The 22358-nt window shown below is 40.0% G+C and overlaps 1 protein-coding gene and 1 long non-coding RNA gene across 3 annotated transcripts in view; one reads left to right on the top strand and one right to left on the bottom strand.

Annotated features, from left to right (window-relative positions):
* LOC146784153 (phosphatidylethanolamine-binding protein 1-like) overlaps window positions 1–21397 on the top strand; it is a 52396-nt gene extending 30999 nt beyond the window's left edge. The window contains exons 3-4 of the mRNA XM_085633222.1: window positions 953–1053; window positions 19617–21397. Coding sequence (XP_085489348.1) covers window positions 953–1053; window positions 19617–19834 — 319 coding nt within the window. The 3' untranslated portion in view covers window positions 19835–21397. The remainder of the gene's footprint in view (window positions 1–952; window positions 1054–19616) is intronic.
* The window catches only part of LOC146784154 (uncharacterized), a 99088-nt gene continuing 79011 nt past the window's right edge, over window positions 2282–22358 (bottom strand). For both annotated transcript variants that reach the window (XR_014970397.1, XR_014970398.1), the window contains 3 exons: window positions 10473–10620; window positions 2764–2834; window positions 2282–2541 (listed from right to left, as the gene is read on the bottom strand). This is a non-coding gene — a long non-coding RNA (uncharacterized LOC146784154). The remainder of the gene's footprint in view (window positions 2542–2763; window positions 2835–10472; window positions 10621–22358) is intronic.

Raw genomic sequence — 22358 nt, forward strand, 5'->3', positions numbered from 1 at the left:
AGAGCTGCTTAGTGGGGATGCACTGACTGTGCACCAGCTGACCGCTCTGACGTTGTAATATGAGAAAGGTGCAAGATGCAAAGTGTTGCCTCCATGCAAATGAAGGAAGATCCTTTAAAGAAAGTACTGGTGCATTTTTGTATTACAGGATATTCCACATGTAGTTCCTTTGTAATACTGTAGTGCCCAGAGGGTGAAAAAAACTTTTGCACAGGTCAGTTGCACCCCTGGGGCACAGTATGTAATATGGCACCTTCTGTAATGCAGATAGCACAGATGCACATAAAGCACCAGTACTTTTTTAAGAGAACACTCTGCGTCTGTGACTGCAGTCACTTAAGGCACCTGTCTGCAGGTGGGATCTTGGTTTCCCCTTTGAAGTGAAGACAGGTGATACTTGTATAGTAAAATAGATGCTTCAAGCAGCCGCTCCTTTTTACACTAATGTGCTGCCCCCCAGGGCAGCTGCAAGTTTCCATATTATCATGAGTAGGGCACACTCTGATCGTGTTTGCATCTGCTGAACCAATTTGAAGTTGTGATGTGTGAGCATGCAGGGCCATTGCCATGTATGTGTAATACAGGCACTGGTGTGCAAAGGAGATAGGTAATCCAGTCAATTCAACAAAAGAGCTCAGTCTCTGCCAACTAGGGACTGTTCCAGCATTTAATAACAGAACCAGCTGAGGGGCTAAGTCTGAGGCAACAAAGAGTAAGGCCGTTGGGATATGAATATTATGGATATGGTGCAGGGCTAATATTTAAAAAGTGTTACCAGTAAGGTAATTGTATCAATAGAAGTTATGACGTCTTAACACCACAAAGAAGTACAATTATTTGGTGAGATTAAACACTTGAAGAACACCAAGATGTGAAGGTGTTAATCAATCTGTATTGTATTTCTATATCTTTCCACGGACACTCTCACAATGGAAGATTTATTTCACTTTAGGGAATGGCACCACTGTATAATAGTAAATGTGAAGGGAAACGATCTCAGTTCTGGATGTGTCCAAACAGAATATGTTGGATCGGGGCCTGGTAAAGATACAGGTCAGTATGACTTAATTGTGGTTTAAGACTATTATATTAAAAGAAAGCCATATCTAATGATTTTTAATTGTATTTGTAATGCTATTGCCCTTCTTTGTAAATTAGACCAAGTCGAATAAGATCTACGAGAACGCGTCTATCTTGTGGTCAGTATCAGGGTTTGTTGGTAAAAGCCACCCTGCTTTTGGATGGTCTTTCATCTTCTACCAAGAATAGCAAGGCCTACATGATTTTCCCAGAGCACATTCAGGCCTTTCTCTTCTAAGTATGTGTTTGATCCCTCCATGGATTTGTGTGCTAATGGTGTGATGCAGGGGGGCCATTCAATTGAAAGGCTATGGATATAAGGAAGATGTGGGATTCACAGGGGCCCATCAGGATTCATGGGGTGCTTTCATTTTTGTTACACTACTATGCCTTTGGGTCCTAAGGCACTTTAAAATTGAGGAGGAAAATTAGACTGGGCTTAGCAAAGACATACTTTCACACACAACTTTTGAGCTGATCTGTAGTACTTACTAGTCTGATTTGGTTATTGGGAGTTCAAGATGGGAGCAGACCCTTCCACTGGCAACTTCCATAACGTTCTTGAAGATGCCTCCTATGTGCTCACTTAAAAGACTGTTGAAGCACTGCTCTATGTGAAGTGCACACTTTGAAGCAAAACAGAAGACTGGGTGAAGAGCAGTTGTGTACTAGTGATATTCTTCAAGAGGTGAAGTTGAGCATGCCAGCTTTGTGCACATTTCCTATTCACACCCCCAAAATACATTGAATATATGCTTTTTTTGTCAATTGTCAGGATTTGTATTGCTCATCTTACTACTCACTGTAGCCACACTCAATAAAAACATGTTCACATACCTAAAATGGGTATGCAGATACCTGGGAGTAAGGCTATGAAATAATTTTATAAAACGCACAAGAGCCCTCGGGTCGGAAAGGTGAAGTTTAGGCTGAGTGAGAATACGTCATAACGAAATAGGTGTCCTTTTAAAGGATGGTTTCCCTCACCCACCAGAGGTGGCATGCTTCACCATTGGGGAACCTCATTGCACCATGAAGCCTACTCATGGTGCGGGCTACAACCCCCTCACTGAGAGGGAGGAGCTCAGAGATGTTTTATATACTAGGAGGGTTGTTACTAAATAATCAATGTGAGCTACAAAACATGATGAGGCACTCAGTGCAAGTGATGAGGTGAATTAAAACTCGCTACAGGGTTTGCTGCATGTCTTTATTCAGGCTGACATGTGTTAGGATTAAAAACATAGGACATGATGGGAATCATTAAACCCAGTCGTGTTGTACTAAGATCGACATGTTTCAGCCAATTACCAATAAGTGTTGTGGCCTTCTTCAGGATACGATTCGTGCTACTGCAGTGAAGGTGATATATACAAGAGAAACTGTATCATTAAAGTATATTCTTTGTTTACAAAATTAGTGATCCATGGATTTTCAAGGTGATGGATTCACTGGTAGTACCTGTGTGGAAACATAAACATACCATACAGCTTGAAAAAGTGTTTAAAAATCTCAACTCTGCCTACTCTTCAAAATTACGAGACAACCGTGTTAACACAAATTCTTTATACATATGTGAAAAATACCCCCAAACCACCCAGTGTGACTCTGGCGGTAGGGAAACAGAGAATTAGAACCCAGTTTGCAGAGCACCAGAAACAATTGTCTGAAATGGACACTTACCGCACAGGAGTAGGGTGTAATGTCTCAGCTGTCCTTGGCTTAGACGCTCGAGAGGCAATCACGTCTCCAACCTGTATGGTAGAAGGTAGGGACATTACCAAACAAAATATAATAACAGGGTGTATCAAAAACATGGCTACAGTGGAGATCAAATCGCTATCTAAACAATAGAATGAAAGAGAGTAAGATATAAAATCCTGTAGGAGGGAGAGTCACTTCAATAGGTATGAAAATACGATCATTTGAATTGTGTGTGGTATTGAGTGAGTGTATCTGAATAGGCCTGACGTTCCATCATGAGGCCATTTATTCGGAGTGAAGCCAGATGGAACAGAGCCCCACGGTTGTTACTCCATGCTCTCTTGGCGGACATCTTAACTAGTGACGATGGATAAACATGGCTTCTGGTGCACTGCTGCTCGGAGGATGAAGTCCACTTGTGTCCTGAGCTCCTCAGGACACAAGAGGAGCTCATCGTCCCACCAGCAATGCACCAGAAGCCGCGTTTGCAGAGTGGTGTAAAAAGGGGCATGGCCTGGGAACAACTCTCTGCAAAGCAGCTCTGTGGCGCTTACTGGAGGTACCTGGTGGGCTAATTGACCACCAGGGACCTTCAGGATTCACAGGACTTAATAGGGATGTTATAGTTAGAAATTAGCATTCAAAAACCTTAGAAATTTACTGGAAAAACCATATCATTGAGGCACATTATAATTAGATATTTTTGTTTAAAAAACACTGAAAAAAACTGTAGGTTTCAGGGACATTATAGTTGGAAATTAGCATTTAAAAACCATTGAAATTCACTGAAAAAAAACATAGGTTTCAGGCTCATTATAGTTAGAAATTAACATTTAAAAAACCTTACAAATTCACAGAAAAAACATAGGTTTCAGGGACATTATAGTTAGTTGGACATTTCCCTATAACTCGCGCCCCTGCAATGCACTGCTGATGACGTCACATATTACATCATTAATGACATGGTCAGTGACATCACTGATTACATCACTGATGACATCATCAATGTGAAAATCTGATGCACCCCCTTGCACTCTAATATAACCTTTGATACACCCACTGTAAAATACAGACTACCATTTTCGAAACCATCGACACACCAATACCAGTTACTGCATACGCACTCACTGATTCCTAGGTCTACACACACATCCACTCATTCACCCATACAATCACTCATAGATGCAGTCACTCAGCAATACAACACTACCATATGCACTCATATACCTAATCAGACACTCGCACACCACCACTCATCCAGAGTTACTCACACACCTAGTCAGGCATGCAAATAATCAATCACACTTCCATTTACTGACCTATACAGTTATACACACACAACACATCACTTATTCAAACAGAAACAAACGCATATGTACTCTCTTGTACAACCACTGATACAAGTACACACTCATCCATACAGCCACTCTCACAATCACTGACTCTCACGTATAGTCATTTATATACTTCAACTCTCACATACACTTCCTTTTACATATGTAGATACTTGGACATGTACCACCGAGACATCCATTCACTCACCAACACACCCATACACACACTCACCCACCCATACAGATGTTTGCACATGCACTCTTGAACCCACACACTCAGTGAATCAACCACTCAAACATCTATGCACAGTCACACACCTCCGACCCACCCACCCACACACTCAGGCACCCATACAAATACTCAGGCAACTTATCGATAACCCATATAGACACTCATTTAGCTACTGACTAACCCATGCAGCAGCTTATACAACAACAGACAGACTGATGCAGACATTCACACAGTTTAGTCACTAACCCATGCATTCAGTAAGACACATGTAATCACTCACGTAAACAGTCAGTCACGCACCTACTAAATCCAACATACAGACACTTATACACCCACTCATTCTTCAATACACCTTGGCATATATATAATACATATTCCACAACAGGACGGGAGCCGTTTTTCATGGCAGGAATGTGTGTGCGCAAACAAACGAGGACTGCAGAACAACCCACTGAGGCAATACTTATGATTTCAACACTGTTGGGCATGAAGGCTCACTCGAGCAATACTACAGCGCACCACAAGTCCCAGAAAGCCTTGCAAGTGGCCGCGCCCATGTGGGCGTGGGATTTGATTGATATTCAGGTGTGCCACTTACTTCCTGCACTCCAGTTTTCACAGCCAATGATTAAGGGCAGGGGCCCGAAACGCGTCTGGCTGTACTGATGGACTTTGCATTTTCTTTTGTTGTGCGCTGCAGCCTTGAATAAATCATCCAGCTTTACTTACCCGTGTGGGCTCTCTCTTAAAGGTAACTTTTGCGGTTGAATGTGTATATATATAGATTACCTACTGGCGGTCGCCAGTAGGTAGTTATAGTTAGGACCCTGTTTCCATAGGAAAACCGCAACATTCTATTTTGAATAACTTTGGCGCCGGTCGACGAATCCTCGTGAAATTTTCAAAACTAATGGGGCGCTACGCTCCGCTCCTACCCTGAAAGTCTCGGGGGGATTCATCAAGCGGGGGCTGAGATAAAAGGGGGGGTCCCAAAACGCGTTTTTCCCATGCATTTTTCCATAGGACCTTTAGACACAGCTACAGCCCGAACGGCTGAACAGAGTTCCTTGAAATTTGGCAGAGAGGTAGTCTACAGGTCAAGGAAGTGCCTTTTGTAGGTTTGGTATAAATCTGTTCAGTAGATTCTGAGAAAATAGCCTTTAAATCAATATATATATCTGAGCCAGCTTACGGTGCGCTTACGGTGCGCTTACCGTACGCGTACGGTGACGTGCGCGAGCGCGATTCTGATTGGCTGTTAGATCTTAGTAAACATTCGAATCGGTCGAAACCAGGAAGCGGCGGCCGCCATTTTCTCTCTCGCACTCTTATGGGGTGATGAAAAAGAAAGGCCAAAAACATGTAATGGGACTGTTTAGACAGCTCCTTACCACCTAGCCTTGATTAATGGGTCCCCACAGTTCCCCCATGGGCAAAAACCCATTTTATTTTTTTTACGAAAAATCGCCGATTACGCTTACGGTAAAAAAAAAAAAAAATTTTTAAAAAATCAATCCACACTCTCCCCACCCCGTGTGCAAATGGTGCCCGATGTTGAAAATGAAAAAGCTTACCTTTCACAGCAAAGCGCATAATATGTCCTCCATGTGCGCACGGTGCGCGAAGCGCATCGTGTGTACATGGCCCATCCAGCGTAACGTGGGCACGCGGTGCGCATAGCGCACCGCGTGCCCACCCTGCGTGCACGGCACTAACTGCGTAAAGTGGGCGCGCGGTGCGCGAAGCGCACCGCGTGCTCATGGTGCGCGAAGCACACCGTGCGCGCACGGAACGAACTGCGTTAAGTGGGCGCGCACGCCACGAATGGCGTAAAGTAACTTAGCATTTAAAAAACCGTACAAATTCACTGAAAAAACCATAGGTTTCACACACGTTATAGTTAGGAATTAGCATTTAAAAAACCTTGCAAATTCACTGAAAAAATCATAGGTTTCACACATGTCATAGTTAGCTGGACATTTTACTGATAAAAAACCAATGAAATTCCCCCGTTATAGTTAATGCAGGCAACTATAACTCACGCAACCGCAATCCTCTGCTGATGACATATGTGTCTTTATGAAAAAAATATATTTGCAATATATGTATAGCTAAAATTTAATGGAAGAAGACATGGGCAAATAAGTGTCTAAATACAGTATTAGCATCAGCAGAGGATTGCGGTTGCGTGAGTTATAGTTGCCTGCATTAACTATAACGGGGGAATTTCATTGGTTTTTTATCAGTAAAATGTCCAGCTAACTATAACATGTGTGAAACCTATGGTTTTTTCAGTGAATATATATATATATATATATATATATATATATATATATATATATATATATATATATTCACTGAAAAAACCATAGGTTTCACATATGTTATAGTTAGCTGGACATTTCACTCGTACAAAACCATTGAAATTCCCCCATTATAGTTACTTCAGCTAACTATAACTTGCGAGACCGCAATCCACTGCTGATGATGTCACATATTACATCACTGTATTCACTAAGATACTGTTAATAAGTCAGTTATACAATTAATTTTACAAAAAAAACCCATCTATTTAGACACTTATTTACCCATTTGTTCTTCCATTAACCTTTAGATATACATATATAAAAAATATTTATTTTTCAGAAAGACACCTATTCACTGGATGATGTCATCAGTGATGTCATCAGTGATGTCATTTGAGATGTCATCAGTGATGTCATGAGTGATGTCACTGACCATGTCATGAGTGATGTAATATGTGACGTCATCAGCAGTGGATTGCGGTTGCGCGAGTTATAGCTGAACTAACTATAACGGGGGAATTTCAATGGTTTTGTACAAGTGAAATGTCCAGCTAACTATAACATGTGTGAAACCTATGGTTTTTTCAGTGAATTTGCAAGGTTTTTTAAATGCTAATTTCTAACTATAACATGTGTGAAACCTATGTTTTTTTAGTGAATTTGTAAGGTTTTTTAAATGCTAATTTATGTATGTATTATTATATTTTTTATATATTTATTTTACAATAAACTACCCATGTATGTAGTTATAGATTGACTGCATCCTTTAATATGGAATGGCTCAGCTCTTTTATTTTGAATTTGGATAAAGTTGAACAGCATAGTTAATATCTTCTATAAACTTATAAACAGTTTAAAATGTTTTTTTTTTTATAAGGGTTTTTTTTTCACCCTTCGGGGTCCTTCAGGGACCCCCTGACAAAGGCGAGGGGGTCAGGAACCCTGCCCCCTTTTCACGTTCTCCACCTTTCTTTTTCACTGTCACACACAAAATGGCGTCCGACACTTCCTGATTTCGACTGATTGGAATGTTGACTGACATCTAACCACCAATCAGAATTACGCTCGTGGACATTTGGTGCGCGCACCGTGCGCGCATATAGATATTTATGTACTCTTAACTGCAATTTTCTCAGGAACTACTGAACAGATTGACACCATATATGCAAAAGGCACATGCCTGACCGGAGGACTACCTCTTTGCCAAATTTCATGTAATTCTGTTCAGCCGTTCGGGCTGTACCTTCGACTAAAGGTCCTATGGGAAAACGCGTTTTGGGACCCCCCTTTTTTCTCAGCCCCCGCTTGACGAATCACCCCGAGACTTTCAGGGTAGGAGCTGAGGGAAGCGCCCCATTAGTTTTGAAAATTTCACGAAGATAAGTCAACCGGCGCCAAAGTTATTCAAAATAGAATTTTCAGATTTCCTATGGGAACTCGATCCTAACTATAACTATCTACTGGCGACCGCCAGTAGATTATATATATATATATTCACTGAAAAAACCATAGGTTTCACACACGTTATAGTTACGAATTAGCATTTAAAAAACCTTGCAAATTCACTTATAAAACCATAAGTTTCACACGTGTTATAGTTAGCTGGACATTTCACTCGTAAAAAACCAATGAAATTCCCCCGTTATAGTTAGTGCAGGCAACTATAACTCACGCGACCGCAATCCTCTGCTGATGACGTCAGATATTACATCACTGTATTTAGACACTTATTTACCCATGTCTTCTTCCATTAATCTTTAGCTATATATATATTACAAATATTTATTTTTCATAAAGACACATATGTCATCAGTGATGTAATATCTGACGTCATCAGCAGAGGATTGCGGTCGCGTGAGTTATAGTTGCCTGCACTAACTATAACGGGGGAATTTCATTGTTTTTTTACGAGTGAAATGTCCAGCTAACTATAACATGTGTGAAACCTATGGTTTGTTAAGTGAATTTGCAAGGTTTTTTAAATGCTAATTCGTAACTATAACGTGTGTGAAACCTATGGTTTTTTCAGTGAATTTGTACAGTTTTTGAAATGCTAAGTTATGTATTTATAATTTTTTTTTTTTCAGGTTTTTCACCGTGCGCGCACAGTGCGCGCGCTGTGGGCGCTCGGTGAGCTTCGCGCACCGAGCACCCACGGTTCGCAGTGCATGCCGTGCGCGCACCTCGCAATTTAAAAAAAAAAACAAAAAAAAAAATTCTCCCTTGGGGGTCCTTCTGTGACCCCCTGACCAAGGCTAGGGGGTAAGGAACTGTCCACACTGCCCCCTTTTCACGTTCTCCACCTTTTTTTTTCACCCCCTCAGACTGCGAGAGACAAAATGGCGGCCGACACTTCCTGGTTTCGACCGATTCGAATGTTTACCGACATCTAACAACCAATCAGAATTGCGCTTGCGCACGGCAGGGTGCGCGCACAGTGCACGCGTATAGATAATGATATGCTTTTAAATGCTATTTTCTCAGGAAATACTGAACAGATTTACACCAGACCTGCAAAAGGCACTTCCTTGACCTTATGGCTACCTCTCTGACAAATTTCACGTAATTTTGTTCAGCCGTTCGGGCTGTAGCTGCGACTAAAGGTCCTATGGAAAAATGCATGGGGAAAACGTGTTTTGGGACCCCCCTTTTCTCAGCCCCCGCTTGACGAATCACCCCGAGACGTTCAGGGTAGGAGCTGAACGGAGCGCCCCATTTGTTTTGAAAATTTCGCGAGGATTCGTCAACCGGCGCCAAAGTTATTCAAAATAGAATTTTGAGATTTCCTATGGAAACTAGGTTGTAACTATAACTATCTATTGGCGACCGCCAGTAGATTATATATATATATTCATTTAATGTAACAATGTGGTCTAGATGCAAATGCCGAGGCACATGCTGTCAGCTGGTGGCGGCGAGGAAGGCAGATCAATCCTTCCCTACAATTCTTCTCCAAGTGCAACCAAATCATCACACTTTAGGGAGCGAGTTTTATAGACTTTTATTGGCTTTCCTCAACTTCACTAACACGTTTTGAACTTATCGGTCTTGTTTGTCTGGTGAAACCTTCCTCCAGGCTCTTTTTATACTATCTACCTGTATTAACTGTAATGTGGCGATATGGGATTCGTAGGTGCATCCAAAATTATTTGAAATATAAGCGTGAAAAAGTATAACAACAAAGATGAGCAAAGTGAACAAGCTAAATAAAATTGAGCAATCTTTGAGCATTTTTACATCGCATCAGTTTTTGTGCGATATATACCATCATACAACCTGTACCTTGCAATTGCATTTTGAAGTGTTGTGAATCTCACGGATTACTGGAATGTGGTATGTGTTTGATTACTTTAGAACATGCTTCTCCCAAATACTCTAAATTGGTTACCAGGCAACATTGTGTCAAGAGCAGGTGCTGTGAACACAATAGCTCAACTTTCCTAGTAGCTTTTTAACCGTCAGAACAGGTGTTTACTTATAGAAAACTGCACAAAGCAAACATCACACAAAGTATACAGTTGAATCTTGCACCTGCATAACTCGTGAAATTATTATATTGTAGCTTTCTTCCATCAGTTGTGCAACACAAACATGTATTTTTAATCAGATTCAAAACACATTGATTGATACGAGATGTGTCCTTTAAAGAGAAATCCAACAGATGCGAATTAAAGCTGTTTTGCAGATGAGTGGAAATGGTCAACTACACAAAGATGCGAATTAAACAAATGTCATACAACTCATTCCACATATTACAATAGTACCAAGATAACAGAGATATTACTGGAAAATAGTGTGGAGTCCTCTATGACATACCTAGGGTTCGAGTATCAAACAGTCAGCATCGGATGGTCCCACCTGGATGCTAGACTCCCTGGAGTAAGAGAGCTATTACATCATATAGGATTGTAAAAATTGGGGTGGAAATGCTTGATGTTGAAGCACCCCTTGTAAATCTTCACCACTAGTTATAACAAGAATCAGAAATAATTATTAAAATTTGGTCAAGGACTACATTAGAGATTTATGGCAGCAATATCGAACAAATACAACCACTTGTGATAATATATCATTTTTATATATTGAAACAGAACATTGATTGAATTATTAAGGCTAGGGTAGCCAAAAGGAACATTAAGGCAAATGAAATTTCGCAGGAGTTTGTTCACAATCTACAACTGCTAATATAAACCATGCACAACCAGGTACCATGATAATTTAATTTAAACAAACCTTTATTTAATTGGAAAGATTGTCCAAAAAAAAAAAAAAAGTTGGGACATCATTGCCTTAGAAAAATATATAGAACTTGAGCGAGTTCCCAGGGCTTAAGAATTTATCATGCATAACCATTCTAAGGTGAGGCCAGAGATGTTACAAGAATGGGGAGACAATAACATGAATTGTTCAAAGAATATGATGCTAATTGTAATCAAATATGCAAAAATTGATTTAGAAGAAACAAATAAATTAATTGAAAGGATTGAAGTTCAGATTAAAACTAATTCCAGACAAGAAGACTTTATAATGTGGTAGAAAAAAATTGAAAACAGTTTAGATGAACACGTTGAAATGATTCAAGCACATAAACATCGCAAATTCATAAGGTATGAGAAAGACTATAATGAAGGGTCAATTTTAACTTTTGCAAAGCGTTTTGATGATTTAACACAGAAATATGATTTGGAACAAACAATGGCTAAACATTCAACAGAAGAAATAAGTGAATCAGATGAGGAACTTAGCGAAGGGGGAAGTACCTCTTCATCAATATCAACAACAAAATCCACTTTTTGTAGAGGAAATGAGGATTATCTATTTGGAAAAAAAGGCTCCGAGAGAGGTCTTAGACGAGGCAGAGGAAGGGGTCAAATCAAAAGAAAGAGAAAAAGCAGAAGAGGCAGAGGAAATAAAATATCTTCTTCAAAATCGGAAACAACAATGGACCAAATAGATGTAACAAATCACTAACATTTTACCCAGAAACCCATTTTAACTATGACTAAAAAAAGTTTTTGCAATGAAACAGAACATCAGCACTCATCAAACAAAGATCATCCAATGATGACTCTGTGGACATTAAATTGAACACATTCTGGATTTGAAAAATGTATTTGACCTATTGCATGATAACAAGTAAGAAGATGAGAGAGAATTGAATATTTTCAATGAACTGGCCATCAATACGAACAAGCACCGACCTAGTGAACTAAAGCCCAAATGTAACTTCTGTGCACCACTGTCCCCAGGCAATAAAATAGAGGTGTTCTATGACCTTGTTATTGCGGATCTAGAGAATTTGAAAAATCAACTTCAACCAGAAAAAAATCAGAAAATGTAAGCATGAAGGAGAGATTGACCTTGAAGAACCTTATGGGAATGACCATAATTAAACCCGCCTATAAGCAGGACAATGTGGTAATACTCGACACTGAAGACTATATAAAATGTGACAATTATGTGATGAGGACAGCAACATAAATTTGCAGCAAAATTCTATAAATAAGATGATCACAGAATTACAAACCTATTTGAAAGCATGACTAAAAGAGGATCTAATCCGTAATGATTAATAATAGTATCACATGGTCACACATACATTGATACCAAGCATTCTTTTCTTGCCAAAAATCCATAAGGACTGGACTGCCTCCCAGGTAAACCCATAGTATCTGCATGCAACTCACTAAATGAAAAAATATCTATATATGTGGACCAATATTTATCCACTACAGTGAGAACTTAAGAGTTCCTATATAAAAGATACAAGTGACTTATTGAGAATATAAAAAATAATACAACTTGGAACACAGAGTACCTTCTCATAACAATTGATGTGGTAGCATTGTATACCTCCGTTCAACACACAATGGGCTTACAAACGTGCGCATTTCTTTGAATGAAAGAAATGTTGGTGCACTTCAACATACCCAAATGCTGCTGCAAATAATGGAAACATGTTTAAACAACAATAGGGGGTTATTATGATGTCTGTCGGACCGACGGCATGTCGGTTGCACCAACATCTGAGGCCGCAGTGAGACCACTGCTTTGCGATGATGTTGGTCGGACCACATAGGTGCAGGGACCAACCAACAGCTTCCGACGAGCTCAAGGAGCCCATCAGGTGATCGGTCGGATCGCATTCCCCACTCTTTAGGCGGTGCCTTCTTAGGCACCACCATAGAGATTATGATCCACCTTGCCGTCTGCCCTTTCATGGCAGTCCACCCACCGTGAAAATGGGGGAAGAAAGGGACTTTGTGGGCCCAAACCTGGGCTCCCTGGCCCTCCTCTATGGGGCCTGTGTATACATCCCTGCACCATGTGCCAGGCACCCCATGGTGCCTTCCACACAGTGCAGGGCTATTGGAAACCATCAATTTTTCTATTGTAGCTTGTGCTGCAGCCCTTTTCCGGCCACTGCACAAGCTGCAATAGAAAATGGATGTTTACGACCCCCGTCACATTCTAATACTGCGGGTGAAACCGCTGACTATTAGTTGGGCGGTACCATTCCCTCTATGGTGCCGGTCAAATGTTTGCCCGACCAACATCGTGATGACCTCCCATGCCTTATTGTGCGGAATTCATTTCTCCCACACTTATGCGAAACTCACAATGGGCTGGTGAGAGAAGGAAATTACCTAGGGACAACAGAATGCACAGTATCTAGACAAAAGCATCTTATGGTCAAGTTATGTCGATAACACATTTATTATATGGCATGGCATACACCAGGAATTTATGCACTATTGCAATAACTTAAACAACCATGATGTCGGTTTAAGATTCACTTGCACAACCAGTAGTGAGAAAAATCTATTTTCTAGACGTCACTGTATACATACAGGAGCACATGATTGAAACCACAGTATACAGAAATTCCACGTCCACCAATAGCGTACTGCATGGAGACAGATTTCACCCCAACCCACTAGTAAAAGGTATTCCATATGGAGAATTACTGAGAATGAGATCTTTCCCATTTACAATGATCTAGCCAGAGTGTGTGACAGCCTCTTGAAAATTAATCAACAGAGGCTGCGAATGTAATATTCTTAAAAAGGGCTTAGAGGGAATGAAACATAAGACGCAAATGTAAATATTAATCATGAAGAAAATAAATATCTAAATAATTCAAGACAATTCAGTGAGATTAATAATAAATTGCAGCAAAGAGAGCTCAGATGTTGTAAGAATATTCAAGAGACACTGGCATCTGATAAAAATTGATGCAGATATAGCAAACACTGTGGGTCACAAACTAGAAGTGAACTATAAGAAAGCATCTTCTCTGAAAGACTTGTTAGTTAGAAGTAATTTCTCCAGGACACCAACGACAAACTGGCTTGACAATTCCCAAAAGTGATTTGTAAAGTTCTAAAGCTGCAAAACCTGGAAGATTGGTAAGAATATGAAGAAGATTCCAGTAGACAACAACCAAGCAATACCTATAAAACATTGTACAAATTGTCAATCCAAATTTGTAGTATACATAATTAAATGTGAGTGTGGGATGAAGTGTTGAAAGTACCACTTGCAGACTCAAAAAGTTCATCCTGGAGCATATCAGGGTTGTACAAACAAATAATATGACATATGCTGTAGCCAAACACCAATTGAATAATCATGATAACAACTGGAAAGCATTGAGATACTATAGAATTAATATGGTACTTGAACATTAAAGAGGAGGAGATCGATTTAAAAAAAAAACTGAGATAACTGGAATCATGCCACATCATTAGATTCAAAGCCAAACAACCTTTGGGGTTCAACAATGAAGAAGAATTGTTTTTACATCTATGAACAACTGGACTATAAGACATTCTACAATTGAGTGATAACCAACCACTTCAATAGGAATAATCAGAGACTGTATTGAGTATGATTGAAAATAATGTCCACTGAGGCCCAGATTGACATACAACTGTGAATTATAATAAATATGAGAAAATCATGTTAGTAATAGTGAGATTCAGGACACTAAAAAATGCAATTGCAAGGCACATGTCGTATGATGTTATAGGTCACACAAAAAAAATGAAATATAAAAATGCTCAAAGATTGCTCAAGATTATTTAGCTTGTACACTTTGTTTATGTTGTGTTATTTTTTTATACTTTTTCACTGCTTACATTTCCCAGGATTTTGGATGCAACTATGAATCCCATAATGTCACATTACAGCAAATATAGGTAGATAGTATAAAAATAACGAAAAGGAAGGACTCACCACTGTACAAATGACAAGAAACACGTTGCTCAAGCTGTAGAAAAATCAACAAAATGCTTATAGCACTTCCTCCATTGAGTGCGGCCATTTATTTGCATTCAGAACAACAGATATATTTTACCTACTGGCGGTCGCCAGTAGGTAGTTCTAGTTAGGACGTAGTTTCCATAGAAAGAGCATATGTATTTTTGATAATAATAAGTTTGGCGCGGCCTAACTAATCTTCATTAAATTTTGAAAACGTATACTTTAGTCGGTTCAGCTGCGGAGTTTGAAGTTTTTAGGGTGATCCATCTAGTGGAGTCCGAGAAAAAGGGGGAGGTCCCAAAATGCGTTTTTCCTATAAATTATCCTGCAGGGATTTTCAACAGGACTACAGCCTGAACTGCTGAACGGAACTACACCAAATTTGGCAGAAAGTTACATGTTGGTCTAAATCTGTTCAGTAGTTTTAGAGATATTAAAGGTTAAAAAAAAGTCGTGATCTACAGGAACGCGGATCCTCCATGGATCCAACAGTCCCCGTGCTGTAATCTCATTTACTGGCAACACCTCAACCAGGAAGTGATAGCAGTCATCCTGAGACTCTGCTTGAGCAGAGTTCCACCCAAAACTTTTAAAATAAAGATAAGGGGACAGGGTAGAAATACCCTGATCCCCTGGATGTGGTGATGGGTTCCCAGAGGGACACTGCTGGGGATTAAAAGCCTTTTTTTCAATTTTGCAGCATATTCACAGGTAAATTGGCGGATTCTCAGTGAAATTGAAAACATTTAACAAGCGCGGTCTCCCATGCTTGTTTTGAAATGAGCCGCTTGGTGGGCATTTGGAATTAAAGACAAAAAAAAAAGGGGGGCTGTAAAGCCCCGGGGACCACCATCTCCCTGGGGCTCATCTTTGTGTTACAGGGGTGCTGCATGCCCTCCCCAGGCTTAGGGACCGCCACCTCCCCAAGGCTACCTGTAAAGTAATCAGGGGGGACCTCACAGAATTGCAAGCACCAGTGACCACCACCTGTCCAGGGCAAACTTGATAGTAATAGGGGGGGGGCTCACAGACCCCCCCCCCGACCCCAAAGTCCACCACCACCTCCCCAGGGACAACATACCATTTTAGAAGTAGGAGGGGGGCCACGCTACCCCCCTTCCCGTGCCATATATGGCCCCTGGGAACACCACCTTCCCATAGCCGGCCTGTAAACTACAAAGAAGTGGGGCTGCATGGCCCCCGTCCGGGAACCATACATGGCTTTAGATACATCCACGCCCCCAGGGCCAGCTCCTGCTATGTTCTGGGGTTTCCACCCCCAGGACATAGCTGTTTGCTTTAGCTTGGCAGGAGCTTTGACAGTTTCTGTCAAGCTAAAGCAGGCTGTCTGCTTCCAGTGGGCTGGAGCTGTCAAAGTACTCCCACCCATTGAAAGCAGAGGTTTCATCTCTCTCCCTGGCCAATGACATGCGGGCAGGGAAAAACAGGCAACAGATTGCTCCTGCATGGAGGGAGCTGCCTTTCCAGAAGCTCCCTCCATGCAGCAGCAATGCCTTCTCCTACAGGAGGCTTAGAGCCGGATGGGATCATGGGGGCCCTGAGGCTCCCCACGCAGTCCAGAGGAAGAACAGAAAGAAGCAAAATAAAGGTGAGAAACTAGCAGAAAGAGGCAGAATAAAGGTCAGCAATGAGCAGAAAGAGGCAGAATAAAGGTCAGCAATGAGCAGAAAGTGGCAGAATAAAGGTATGAAATGAGCAGAAAGAAGCAGAATAAATGTGAAAAACTAGCAGAGTGGGGCAGAATAAAGGTCAGCAATGAGCAGAAAGAAGCAAAATATAGTGAGAAACGAACAGAAAGTGGCAGAATTAAGGTGAGAAGCGAGCAGAAACAGGTAGAATAAAGGTCAACGATGAGCAGAAAGTGGCAAAATAGAGGTCAGCAATGAGCAGAAAGAGGTAAAATACAGGTGAGCAATGAGCAGAAAGAGGCTAAATAAAGGTGATAAACAAGCAGAAAGAGGTAAAGTAACGCAGAGAAATGAGGAGAAAGAGGCAAAATAAAGGTCAGCAATGAGCAGAAGGGGCCAAAAACTGGTGACAAACAAGCAGAAAGAAGCTGAATAATTGGCAGAAACGAGCAGAAATAGGCAAAACAGAGATCAGAAATGAGCAGCAAGAGGCAGAATAAAGGTCAGAAACGAGCAGAAAGAGGCAGAAAAAAAGTCAAAAACAAGCAGAAGGCAAAGTAGAGATCAGAAACTAGCAGGATGATGCAAAATAAAGGTCAACAACAAGCAGAAAGGGGCAAAATAAAGTTATGATCAGGTTTTGCTAAAGATCTGATAAAGGTGAGAAATGAGCAGAAAGAGGCAAAATAAAGGTCAGTGATGAGCAGAAAGGGGCAAAATAAAGGTGAGAAGCAAGCAAATAAAAGGCAGAAAAGGAGCAGAGAACGAGCAGAAGAGGGCAAAACAGAGAGCACTCAGACGCTCATGCACGCCTCACAGACCGACTGAGAGACACACACCCACTCACAGACTTACTGAGAAACTCATGAACTCACACACAAACTCACTGTAAAAATGTTAGTGGTTACATTTAGGAAATACAATTTAAAAAAACATTAGAAATTCACTTAAAAAAACAAAAGGTTACAGGGATGTTATATTTAGGAAATAGAATTTTTAAAAACGTAGAAATTCACTGAAAAAAACAAAGGTTACACGGCAGTTATAGTTAGGCTCAGATTTCACTAGTACAAATCCATAAACATGGTCCATGACATCACTGATGACATCATCCACATAACCAGTCGGACACTCACTCACACCCCTATACTGTAAGTTACGCCCTGCAATGCACTGCTTATATCCTCACATATTACATCACTCATAACAGGCATTTAACATGAAATAGGCCTCCAAATGTGATAATACCTGAAAAATAGAACTATTCATTTTTATCAACATAATAGAATGCTAATAGAAATGATAGAGATGTGCCTATAAAACATAGTTTTATTAAATAGAGTTATTCAAACAAAAAGGACTGCCATGCAATTTTCATTTTAACCAAGCAATGCCAACCTAACAATGGGTTGGTGGGAACAGCAGATTGCATAGATAACTGAAAATGAGGAGTTCAATGAAAAACAATCACGTGGCTTTGATTCATCGATTATTTGTTCCTAATCTGGGACGGCACATAAAAAGAATTCACAAAATATCACACAAAAACTGAACAATAATCAGGCAAAACTCCAAATCACGTATGAAATAAGCGAAAAAAGGGTGACTTTCCTAAATACTGACATCTATGTTCAAGAGAACATGATTCACACAACACTGCATTGAAAGGAAACAGCGACATATGCAGTATTACATGCAGAAACCTTTCAGCAGACGAGTTTAAAAATTTGGTGAATTCTTGAGAATCCTAAGAAATTGTTCGCAGGAAATGGAATTTGAAAAATACTATCAAATAACCAGTGAATGTTTCAAAAAGTGCAAATATCCAAATGTCATGATAAAATCCGGTCTTCAAAAAGCAAAACACAAAAACAGAATGCTTATCCTACACGTGACAGACAAACAACCAGAAACAAATCAAATAAAGATTGATAACATTCTGCAGAAACAAACATACTGAATTATATATTAAAAAGACACTGGGTCATATTAAAACTGGATAGGGGCAGAGATAGTAGGAGATCACCCAATTGTAATAAACAGAACAGGAGGGTACGAAACTTGAAGGATAAATTAGTGCACAGTCACTTCAAGAAAAACAACAAAACCGAGATGAACTCCCCGGGGTTCTGGAAGTGTAACCAATGCAAGGTATGTAAAATAGCATTAAAATGAAAGAATTCACCTTGAAAACTCGCATGGGTATGAAGAATATGGATAATATAGTAGATCCGCGGCCAACTAAGCTTTACGCTAAATACAGTTATTGAGCATTGAGCATTCAGTGGCTGTGGTAATAATCATACATATAATAATCTCATTCATTCCACCGGAGGAAGGCAATATGCTATGATATGTGATGGTTCAGGCAGCGAATTATTCAATCCATTTCTCAAAGTTGTGAAATGGATTTATGATTGCCGAATCAACAGTTTGTCATCCGCTTGACTTGGGTCCTCCAACACATTGCTATGCTTTCCACGCTGTTAAATCTTTCGCCTGGCAGGAGCACGGAGCCCAGCGATTACTTCTCCCAAGCACTTCTCCATCTCCGGCTAGCCGGTACGGCTGATTTTTGCTCAGCCACAGCAAGTTGGGGGTCTACTATGCGGATAAAGCCTTTATGCATCAATATGTGGCCAACCCCCTGCTATGCATGGCCAAAGCCGTGTGCAGTGTAGGGTTGGCTTCCTGTGCCATGGGCGGCTGTGGGTTGGCTCTAAATGTTGTATTAAAATATTACTTCATGTTAAAAAAAAAAAACTAGAAATTCACTGGAAAAAGCAAAGGTTAAATGAACGTTATAGTTCGCTGAATATGTCAATGACAATATTATTAAAGGAGGACCTCACATATTATATCACTCACAGCATGTTCTATGGCACCATTTATGACATCACAAATGACATAATTGGTGACAGAATGTACAATTCATAGAAGTATGTCTGTTGCCACCTGTATCAACTGCAGCACTCATGACGTTTGTCCACTTATTTGTCAGAGGCTTTTGCCATTTTGGTTATAATGCATATTGTCCTTCCCCTAGGTCTTCACCGATATGTGTGGCTGGTATACGAGCAGCACGGCCCAATCAAGTGTGAAGAGCCTGTCCTTGGAAACCGCTCTGCTGACCACCGTGCCAAGTTCTGTACATCATCCTTCCGTAAAAAGTACAATCTAGGAGCCCCTGTTGCTGGTACTTGTTTCTTGGCTCAATATGACGACTATGTGCCAGAGTTGTATGAACAATTAGGAGCAAAATAGTGTGTGTATATATATATATATATATATATATATATATATTTTCTTTTTTTTTTCCAACACTATGGCTATACCTAGGCATGCATAGTGAGACTTACTGATTTACCTATCTATCCTTCTTTGTCAGGAGATTTTGGGTTCTGTCTAGGAAGTATAGTAAGTAGGTACTCTAGAATTTTAGCCTTGATTTTTTTTTTTAACCCCCCCATAAAAGAAGAGCAAAATAGCCATTGTAGAGAAACTGAAATGCTACGTAACATCCCATTCTAAGGTAAATCTCAGGCTTCAACCTTGTTTGAGCGGGGTAAAGGTATAGTGGAGTATTAACATGCTCATCACCAAATTCAGGCTTCTTGTATAAATTTAACATGTTGAAGTTATTAAGACATCATGTCGACCAGAGAACTATTTAACGTTTTGTCCAAATCAATGTACTTTGAGAAGGATTTTCTGGGGGTATTTTGAAGTGTGACACATTTGAAAACAGATCAGGTGTTTACTTTGTGAGAATTTCAGGGCTGATTTGAGGCCACTCTCAAGCTACTAGCATTTGGTACAAATCGGTGGGTAGGAATTTCATGGTGCTAGTAAAAAAACTTTATTAGGAGACATTTGAACAGCAAAACAATTGGATTAAATCGTTTATCCTTCAAATCAAAAGTTATTTCTTAAACTGTGCAGGCTTTTAAAATTGTCCTGCATTCAATATTGTAGAACAAAACAGCATCTCGCCTCTTTAGAAGTGGGTTCTGAAGCCTACTCTCTTTTGACCAATGTGTTGTGTGATGTAGAGGACGGAACCTGAGACACAGAGGCTCCCTTTTCAGTGCCGTTTGAATTAGGATAAGCAACAAGGGATACCTTGGCGGAAATTGGTTTTCGAAATGCTTTTTAAGAACAACATTTTATAAATTTCCTGGAAGAAAAATTGATAAGGAATTCAGCACCCTCTCACCCTCTAGTGTTATGCGTTTTTAAGCATGTCCACTTCAGGCCAAAGCCTAAAAGCAAGAATTCGCTAAATACACATCTTGTTACTAAAATCTTAAGAATCTCCAGATCATCTTTGTAAAAGTTCCTTTACCGTAGGTTTACCATAATCTTAATGTAAACATTTGTAATCTTTTCACTCTCAAGTGGCTTCCATTACCTTTAACTACTTCAATCACCTTGCCAATTTCACCACATCACTCTGACACGTAGTTAGTAGCCCAAAGTGTGTTTTAGGACTCTCGGATAAAAAGGTTACGAGTCCCTCACCCTCCAAAACAAACACAGTGTGCAGTATTATGCAACACTATGTAAAGTAATCAAGGGAGGGCCCGAATACATCAAAAAGTACTTTGTGAAAACAGGAAATGGCCTTTCTTGAGAGAAATACTCAGTACAATGTGACTTACTGTCCTTTTTAGCATGCTTGCCTATCATAGCTGTAGCATAACTATATCTCACTTTAACAAATGTGTTGATTGCCTCTCATTTACTTTGAGATTTTTTAATATTGCTTTTTAAATGATCTGTAACTAATATTTTGTCTGTCCTGTTTTAATAAAAACTGAAGATGAACTATGCTGTGGGCTGGCCTTTTACTTTCTCGCATTAAAAAGCATTCCATATTCAACAAGTCAAGTGGAAAAAAAAAAAATGTTACCGTTTGAAATGTTCCTGTTTATTATAACAAGTATGATATTCAGATTTCCTGCTCAAAAGTAAGAAATTAAAGTGCATTTTATAGACAGGAATAGTAATTGAAAGACACAGAACATTCGAATAAATGCTTTGTTGTTTAGACTGCCTTCAAGGTACTTCGGTTCCAAGAGTACTGATTTTTGTTTTCATTTTTAGGTCGAGTATTCAAGACCTCTTGTATATACTTTAGCATATACCTATATGTGTATGTACTTTGTGGGCTCTGGAGATCACCCTAGGACTCGTCTGCTTCCGCTTAGGGACTTTTTTTTCTGTTCAACTGCCTCTATTTAACTGTCTTGATAAAAAACGGCCAGGTGAGGTCAGTAAAATACCAGAATTACTTTAGCATTCTCTAGATTCCAGTCCATAGAAATTGTCTTCCACGAGCTCCCGTAGACAATAATATTTTTTTTCAAATCTTGTATTTTCAGTGATAGGACCACCGAAAGCCCTGACTTTATATTAAAAACAGAGCTTTGGACTATACCATTTCCTGCTGAAAGACAATATTTCTCTCCATGTGTTCCCATACCTGGCTTGTCACGCAGTTAGGTGCTTACTTTCCCTCCATGTTAAAGAACAGTAGATGTTTCAGCACTCAGGGCAATGTGCTGCACAGATAAATACCTGTAAGGTCCCAAAATCAAGACCGGTTGCATTGCAAATGCTTGTTTTTTTTGTTTTCCTCCAGGTCAGCATCTATCTTAGTCACAAGCTTAAAATGTTCGCACTGCCAGGTGGACATTAGAGCAAAATCTTTTTCAGGTTTCAGCAGAGCGACAACATTTTAAAGAGGCCATTTGGTTAATGATGTCACAATAGGTCTCAAAACCCA

Source organism: Triturus cristatus, chromosome 11, assembly GCF_964204655.1.
Source record: "Triturus cristatus chromosome 11, aTriCri1.1, whole genome shotgun sequence".
In the NCBI taxonomy this organism is placed as follows: domain Eukaryota; kingdom Metazoa; phylum Chordata; class Amphibia; order Caudata; family Salamandridae; genus Triturus; species Triturus cristatus.